The 9,350-nt window shown below is 33.1% G+C and overlaps 1 protein-coding gene across 1 annotated transcript; it reads right to left on the bottom strand.

Moving 5' to 3' along the window:
• Nucleotides 1-4,737: 4,737 nt before the first annotated feature.
• Nucleotides 4,738-5,382, bottom strand: LOC114385968. The gene has a single exon (XM_028345991.1). It carries the CDS (start codon nt 5,380-5,382, stop codon nt 4,738-4,740), a length of 645 nt encoding a protein of 214 aa, XP_028201792.1.
• Between the last annotated feature and the right edge of the window lie 3,968 nt (nt 5,383-9,350).

Here is a 9,350-nt window from a genome sequence, read left to right as displayed (position 1 = left end):
ACTAAGAACAATGTTGAAATGTGTTTAGCCTCTACACAAATTTAATCTCATCCTACAAGTTGACAGTGATGATAAAAGTCACCAAGATCAACTTGAGCACATGTCTACATGCAAGTAATCCCCCTTACGAGGCAAGACAATAAACTTTGAAACCAAATTCCACGTGCATAAAAAAAAATAATTAACATTTTTATTAATGAATTCTATTGCTTACATAGAGAATTCACATTTTATTCAAAGCACCGTTATTATTGTCAAGAAAGATTTTTGTATTGCTTCTTCCATTTGTCTACCCATTAAAGTTTTATATGCAATCATTCAACTATTTTTCTTTTTCCTGTAGGGCCACAAGGCTGACAAGTAATTAGATTTTAAAATCAGCTTCCTAGCCAACATCCTTCAAATATGATAGTAAAATTAACAGAAGTTAACAGTGGATTAACAATAGTATATCAATTCACACCAAGCCTCAAACCTCCTTCATAATGATAATAAAAAAAATAGAATACAAACAATATGTATAACAAAATTGCATACATAAACAATAAAATATAATTAGCACATTATCTGAAGTTCAAAGAAATGTATGTTATAACAAACAATAAAATTGCGTGTACTCGTGGATAAGATAAAAAAATTGTTGACATGAACATAAATTGATACTATAAGAGAAGCTTGATCCAAGTATCCAAAAACCAATACAAAGTTTCAAACCATGATTGGGAAATTTAATTAACAAACAAATTTGGCTCTAATAGAAGGAAAATATAGGGGTTAAGTTTTAGATTTGCTATTGCAGCTGTGGTCCTCCTGCCTTCTTCCACTATCCATGATCCTTCAACATCCCTAATGTGAATTATAACATATGCGAACATGGAAAGATCCCCAAGAAAAAATATATTTTGTATGACATGTGGTTTGGATTGAAGCTTGAAATGGAAACACAAAAAATATTTTGTAAATTCCTTGGACATGTATCTCGATGTGTAAATTACCTGTTTGGATTTTGTGGTTTGGATTCGGGGTTTTTGTAATCCACAAGTCCACACAATGTTTACTCAACGTAATTAAGCCATTTTGAATATATTTCTCCTTCAATCCTACCCCCAAAAGGACTAGTCCATAGGTTTTATATAGAACACAAATATATTTTTACTTCCTAATCTAATTCCTAGTCCTGAATTGTGTCCCAATACAAATACAATATAAATAATTTTATGGATTAAAAATTATTATCAAATAGAATGAATAAAGATAAAAAAACTCTTAATTTAAAACATTTTAGTAGTATTATAAAACAACCCATAGAAAAACTGTTTTGGAAGAAGTAGCAGCAATAGTATTGAAGTAAAAGGTCTTTTGAAAGTTGGAAAAGATTATCATCACATGTCATATAAATTAGCTTGGATAAGAAAAATGTTGTTAACCATTTGGATTGTGTTATAGAATCTCCAACCCTTTTTAGATGTAATTTGAGTATGCTTATTACACACCGAGATACATGTCCAAGGAATTAACAAAATAAGTAATAACCCCAAATCCAAACCACAAAATTGAACATGACAACGATGGCGCCATTACGGTAGTCGTCGAAACCCTAAAACAACCGTCGACGACGAAGACAATAGCCGCCGACGTCGATTGTGCCATACGCGTAAAAAAAAGAGTAAAGAAAAGTGTAGAAAAACAAGAGAGTGGATGAAAAAATCCATACCTGGGCGTGCGATATAGTAGACGAAAATGCTCCGATGATTGTTGACAGGAACGAAGCTATGATCACTGTGGTTGTGGTGACAGTCGATGGGAACACAAGGAAACAAAGCCAGAAGAAGAAAAACAAGGAAAGGAAGCACTTTGTGGAACAACTATGGAAGTTTAGGAGAAGAAGACCAACAACCAACATTTGGGAAAAAGGCGCGTAATGTTGCATGAGGAATGAAGAAAATGTCACAAATATCCCTATTCCCATGTGGGAAGATCAAAAGCCAATAAAATGTTACATGACAAATATGTCCCCACGTTGACAATTAAATATGACCACGTAGGCAACTTTTTTAACAGTGATGGACTGAAGTTGACGGCTGGATATATTTATTGTACTTTTAACACTTTTAAGGACTAAATTTTGTATTTACATCTTTTAGAGACACATTTGTCAGTGAATTGCACTTTTAGGGACAAAAGTGGTTATTTACCCTATCAGTTTTCAATAAAACTGATAATAACCGACTGATGTTAAATTCATATTTTTCTAATAGTGATCCTACTCTGCCTTTATTTTAAATGAATGAGAAAAATAACCACATGAAGATAAGCCATAGTAGCAATGTAAAATTCAACCAGATTGGCTATTCTCCATTTTAGTCCATTATTATTAGGTTACCACAATTTTTTACAATTATAAAAATTAACTTAAATTAATTACAAAAATTGCTAAAATTTATGATTAAATATATGGATAAATACATATTTTCATCCTTATTTTTGTTAGGTGTTGATAGTTGGGTCCCTGAAAGATTAAAAATTAAAAGTTTTGTTCTTGAATGTGTAAAAAATGAGACAAATTCGTCATAACATTAAATCTCATCCGCTAACTCAAATAGTTGTCCCTACATGGCACCTTTGTTGAAAAGATATGATAACTAATGGTTATCTCGTATCATCTACATGATTGTAACGTGTCAAAAAATTGACTTTTGAATTTGGTCTCTAAAGTTAACAATTTGTTGTCATTTTAGTACTTGAACTTAACCACTTATTGGCATTTTGGTCCCTGAATTTAACTTGTATTGTCATTTTGGCCTCTAAAAGCACTTTCAAATTTTCAATAAGTCTTGTGTTACATGAAATTATTAGTATAACTAGACATTACCATATTCTCTCACTTGTATTCTTTCTGCAATTTTGTTGTTTAATTTATGTAATAAATATGAAACTAATTTATGAGTGATTGCATCACAATAGGAGATGTTAAATTTATGACATTACTAATAAGATTCTATAAGGTTCCAACCTAGATCTTCTACCCAATCAAGTTATTATCTTATATTCTATTAATATGTGTAGAATGTTAGACTAATCAATTTTTTTAGAATTTTAACTAAATAAAATATAATAAATAAGCCTTCCAAAAAAATATAATAAATAAACTAATATGATTTCAAATATAAAATATAATATTTTTTATTTCTATACTTTACAATTATTTTTCATTAATTTTTTTCACCATAAATAATTGTTATTATTGTAAACAAATGTCATTTAATATCACTATTCTAATAATTTATATATAGTGTGAGACTTAATTAAAAATTCAAAAATACTTTTAGTGACCAAAATGACAATACATAGTTAAGTTCACGAACCAAAAATATCAATAAATGATTAAATTCAAGAATTTAAACAATAAAAAGTTATTAGTTTAGAGACTAAGTGAAAAGTTAACTTTTTGATACGTTTTGAAGGTGGTTATTAGGTAGATGACGTGTTCACGTAAATGATACGTGAAATTACCCGTTATAGACATAGTCATATGAATTAATATGAAAGATTAATTGATCACACTTTTTGCACATCGGAAATACAATTTTAATTTTTGATCTTTCAAGAACCTAATTGATAGTGCCTAATAATTTAAAAACCAAAGGTGGGTAGTAACCCTAAATATATCATTTACAATTAGCACAACAAAAATAAAAAAAATGTAAATCAATGTAAAATATACATATTATTTATAATTAAATACATTTAATTATACATATATATTTAACAAAATAAATATAAAAAACAATTGTATAAATTTAATTATAAACATATTTTAAAAATTAAATAAAAGTAAAAATATTAAATTAACTAAAATATAGTTAAATTTACAATTAAATATGTTTAAATATAAATACATTTAACAAAATAATAAAAAATATAATAAATTAAAATAATTTAAAATATCCTTCTTCATCTCTAGGCTGAAAAACTCAAATTTCAAATACATTTTAAATTTCATATATTGCATATAATTAGTTAATTATGAGTAAATATAACATTTTAAATAGTAAAAAGTTTGTGAAAGAAGGCCAAGGATCGCGTGTGCGGTTTTTTTACCTATCTACACACTCTCTGTCATAAAAATACCTAAACTACACTACTTTTGTATCTTATTCCTGGACTACACCAGTTACCTGTTTTTTTTTTTTTTTTTGAAGGAAGTCGGGTTTGGCCACCCCCGACTTCCGTTGGTGATGTTTTGCTTTATGTGTATATATATATATATATATATATATATATATATAAATCAAAATTTAATTAAAATTAAATATTATATTATATAAAATTATTTTATTATATATTAAAATTATATATTTATTAAATTAATTTTTGAAGGATTATTTTATAATTTTTTATTAAAAAATGATATTATTAAATTTAATTATTTTTGTTATATTATTTAATTTATTTAAGATATTTTTATTGAATATTTTTTTTAAATCTGAATTTTGTATAATAATACATTGATTTTAGTCAAAATTTTTAATTTTTAATTTAATTATTTTACTAAATATAATTAGTTTATTTATGTCATTAGATTTAATTACAAATGATAAAACTAAAGCTTTTAACAATTTATCTAGAGAAGAATATTACACTGCATTATCAATAAAATATTTAAACAATGACATTTGGTTAAGGAAAAACTTAAGATGAGGATATATTAGGACAATTGTTTCTACTATGACCATGTCACCGGCAAAGTCCACATTTTTTTCTACGTGGTCGTTCATTTTCGTCTTCGTCCATCTTAGTAAGAATGCGAGTTGAAACGGGACGACCCTTTGCAGTTCTCTTTCTCTTTGGATCAAGACCCCATTGATCTCCTTCATATTCTTGCCACATTGATTCGTGTGGCAATAAACCAAAGGAGTTGTCGTAAATATGCAAAATGTGTTGTAAGGTGAATAACATCGGCACATGGGTCATGGGATCAACATTGACAGATTTGTAAGCAGCCATGACGTGAGAACACAGTAAGTGTTTAGCCTGATATTCACCACAATCACACTTTTGGGATTGTAACATTACTCTAAACCTTCCGGGTGGTCTGGGTGTTTCAAGTGGGGATTGAGTCTTTGTTATAATAAAAGTGTGATTGTGTCTGTCGAATTCATTTACAATGTGTGTATTAGATTGTTGTTGACTGCTATTCATTGCATCGAAGACGACTTCAGAATACTGTGAGCCAGAGTTGATCATTGCTTGAGTTTGTCGACTTCTATTAGCAAAAAGTTGTGTGGTCTTGAAATACGTCTCCTCAACCAACGATGACACCGACAAATGTCTTGTGTTTTTGAACATGGAATTAACAAACTCCGACAAATTGGTAGTCATATGTCCCCAACGTTTCCCCTCATCGAAGCATTGCACCCATTTTTGTTTGGGTAATTGATCAAGTCATTTAGCTGCACTTGGCTTATTCGCACGGATATCCCCAAGATGTCGCCAGTGCATCTTCTCCGTGTATGCGTAACCTGTAAATATTCAATGAATGTATTATGTTATAAAATTTGATTGAAAGTAAATTTTAACGAATAAATAAAATAGATTCTCACCAGCCAACCTGAGTGGTTTCTTTAAATGTTTGCAGTTTGAGTTACTGCGAACAAAGTTTTGTACAATGTGGCACAGGCAAATGAAATGGGATGTGTCCTGGACCCATAAGTTACTTGGGTTATTGTAGGCACTTATAATTGAGGGGTGTCGGTATGAAATGAGAGAAATGTTAATTTGCGGAGTAACATGTCTTCTCAAATTCTTTAGAAAAAACCCCAAGCTGAAGTTGTCTCCCCTTCTATAATGGCATAGGCAATCGGGAAGATATGGTTAGCTTCATCTTGTGTGGTAGCTATCAACAGTGTGCTAGTATACTTCTCGTAAAGCCATGTACCATCTACTTGTACTATGGGTTTGCAGTATGCAAAACCATTAATGCATGGACCAAATGACCAAAAGACACGTTTAAACAACCTTTTGCCCGGTACTATTTCTCCCCCCTCATACAAGGATCCTGTTTGAGCAGCGACCACAGTCCCGGTAATACAAGATTGCAAAGCTCCAAAAAGTTTTGACAGTTTGGCGTATGATTCTTCCCGGTTTCCATGAATCATCTCCAACGCTCTTTGCTTTGCTAACCATGTGTTCTTGTAGGATGGGATATAATTCATGAACGTTTTTATCTCTGCAATCAACGTCTTGATGGAGACGGTTGGGTTTATTTTGACAATTGGTTGGATGATCTGTACTATGACGTGTTTGTCGAGTTGGCGATGATCTTGTCTGAGCATCGGCACGAGACAAGTATGATGACCTCTGATACTCTTGATAATCCATTTGTTATGCCTCTTTGAATTGCATGCGCCCAAGCTCCATGTACAACCATTTTCATGTAACTTGTAAACGAAGTTTAGCCTTCTCTGGTCAGAGTAAATTGTTCTACAATCAAAATGATTTCTGATGTTGTATTCTTTGATTGCTCGAATACATTGTGCTTTGTCATCAAAGGTCATGCCAACCTCGAGTATACCGACTGGTGGTTGTACATTGTGTTGCTGATGAACAAAATGGTGTCGATCAATGTAGTGCGGTAGGTGGTCAAAGTTCAAGTCTACTGGACACCTAGGTCGCTGATATTGCAATGGAGGTGACGAAGGTGTCGTTGGTCTGCCAACACCCTCGTCATTGGTTTGGTCATCACTTTGGTCATCGCATTGGTGATTGATGTGATCAAAGAACTGTTGATCCTCATCCTCACTAAAATCATCCATGTTTTCATCATGATATCGTATAATGGGATCTTCGTTAGCAATGAGATATTCATCTCGGTTTGATGTTTGCGTTTGTGGTAGTTGTGAAGGTGGCGTAAAGGGGGATGAAGGATGGTTTTGTTGGTCAAAGGAGGTTTGTTAGACATGAAAAAAAGAATCGTTCTCGGATAATATTTGTGTGTATGAAGTATAAATGTCAAAGAGGTCTTGTGATTCAAGGTTGTTGTATGAAGATACTGGATTATTGAGGTCTATGTTGTTGTACGGTAACTGTTGTGGAGGCGGTAGTTGTAGTTGTGGACATAAGGGTTGTGGAGACGATAGTTGTGGTTGAGGAATAAGGTCAGTAATAGCATAGAATTCGGCATAATTCAATTGTGGATTCTGGAGAATTATTTCCATCGCGCCTCTGAGATCATCATTGTCGAATAGTTGAGTTGAAATAAAACGTGTCTGACCGAGATGAAATGAAATAGGGACACGAAATAACAATTGAGCAACTTGTTCAGTTGCTCGAGCAAGGAGACGATTGTTAATTTTTCGAATGAATTGTGTAAACGTAATAGAATGACTGACATAAAAAAATATTGGGTTCGCAGATGTGTACATCGATCCATGAACTGGGTCGTCTACAATGTGACCATTGTGGTGAATGATGGTTGCAATTTCTTTAGGTGGAGCCATGGTGGTGCTTATGGGATATGAGTGGAAATGGTGTGAGAGTTACAAATCGAGTTTTGTTTTGTGAGAAAGTTGTTGTGTGTGATATGTTGTTGTCAAATGGTGATATTATATATAGGCTGAGAAAGTTTAGTACCAAAGTTAGATTGGAATGTAAGGTGGGAGAGTTAGATTGGAAGGTTAGGTTGGGAGAGTTAGTTACGAGGGTTAGATGGGAGGGTTAGATTGAAAGGTTAGGTCCAGAGTTAGATTGGAAGGTTAGGTGGGGGAGTTAGTTACGAGGGTTAGGTGGGAGTGTTAGATTGGAAGGTTAGGTAAGAGAGTTAGATCGGAAGGTTAGGTGAGAGGGTTAGGTAGCAAAATTAGTTACGACGGTTAGGTGGGAGGGTTAGGTAGGACATTAAGTGCATGTGAGTAAATTAGTGTACACATGTGAGTGAATAGTGTGTAACCCCATACATTAATATACATGACAGACTGTTCGTTTAATCATGATTGTTGACCGCAGTGTTCCGCATCGCATGCCAAGGTCACATGGATTGTTCAGAAACATGTTAATGGGATAAACATACGAATGTGAGTGAACAGTGTGCAACACCACACTTTAATGGGGTGTCAGTGCATGTGAGGGTTAGGTCTGACATTGCTCCGCATCTCTGAAATCATGCATATGTAGACTATTATTACTGAAGTAAATTGAAAATAACAACTTCAAAGCATGCAACAACTACAACTAGATAATAAAGACGGAGAAAAATTTCAACGCAATACAACAACAAAATATGTTAAATTATTCATTCTAATTTCAGGGTATTCTCCAGCTTCTACTCCATGTCGGCCCAACTTAGGTCATTAACTTGAGTAGGTGATAATGAATTATGAACATCAACTTTAAGTTCCATACATATTACACTTGTCATATTGAGAAATGTATGAAACATGCACAAGACACCTTCTTCGTCAATAATTTGAATTGCCCTATATTGAACTTCACCATTGAATTAATATACAGGACAACGATACCAAAGGGCATTAATTATAGGCGTAACACCATTATTTGTAATTGATGACTGTATTGCAGTGATTATATTTGACAGCGTCATTGTTGGATTCAAGAGTAAGGACTTTGTCTTGTCACCTCTGAAAATTGCATTTGCACTTGAACTTTGAATGATTTCACCATTGATATAAACGTACACACAAATAGGCTCTGACCTCATTGCTAGCCCTCTCTGTTTTCTCTCACAATTTGATTAGACGCAACTGTGCAAAGTATTGGGTGACATGGTAGGTTTATATATGCAATCAATCACGGGTCCATGGTTCACGTGAATTAGAATCTCGATGCGTCACAGTACCACAGTCGTGTTAACGTGCTTTGGAATCTCGAGGCATTACAATTACATTAAGTGTAATGTTGAGGCCATGCAAAATGTTGAGAACGAGGCTAATGCGGTTAACGTACGCATGAGGGTGAATAATGTGCATGAAAATGTCATTGGTTCACGTACATTAGAATCTCGATGTGTGACAGTACCATAGTTGTTGTTAACGTGCTTTGGAATCTCGATGCCTTACAACAAGACAAATTATAAATGTGCTTTGGAATCTCGAGGCATTACAATTACCTTAAGTGTAATGCTGAGGACATGTGAATTATTGAGAACCAAGTTAATGCAGTTAACATACGCATGCAGGTGAACAATGTGCATGAAATTTCATTGATTCACGTGAATCTTGATGCATCATAGTACCACAGTCATGTTAATGTGCTTTGGAATCTCGAGGCCTTACAACGAGACAAATTCTAAATGTGCTTTGGAATCTCGAGGCATCACAGTTACCTTAAGTGTA

The sequence above is a fragment of the Glycine soja genome, chromosome 15, assembly GCF_004193775.1.
Source record: "Glycine soja cultivar W05 chromosome 15, ASM419377v2, whole genome shotgun sequence".
Lineage (NCBI taxonomy): Eukaryota > Viridiplantae > Streptophyta > Magnoliopsida > Fabales > Fabaceae > Glycine > Glycine soja.
Note: the sequence above shows the minus strand (reverse complement) of the source record. Positions and strands in the feature narration are given on the sequence as shown.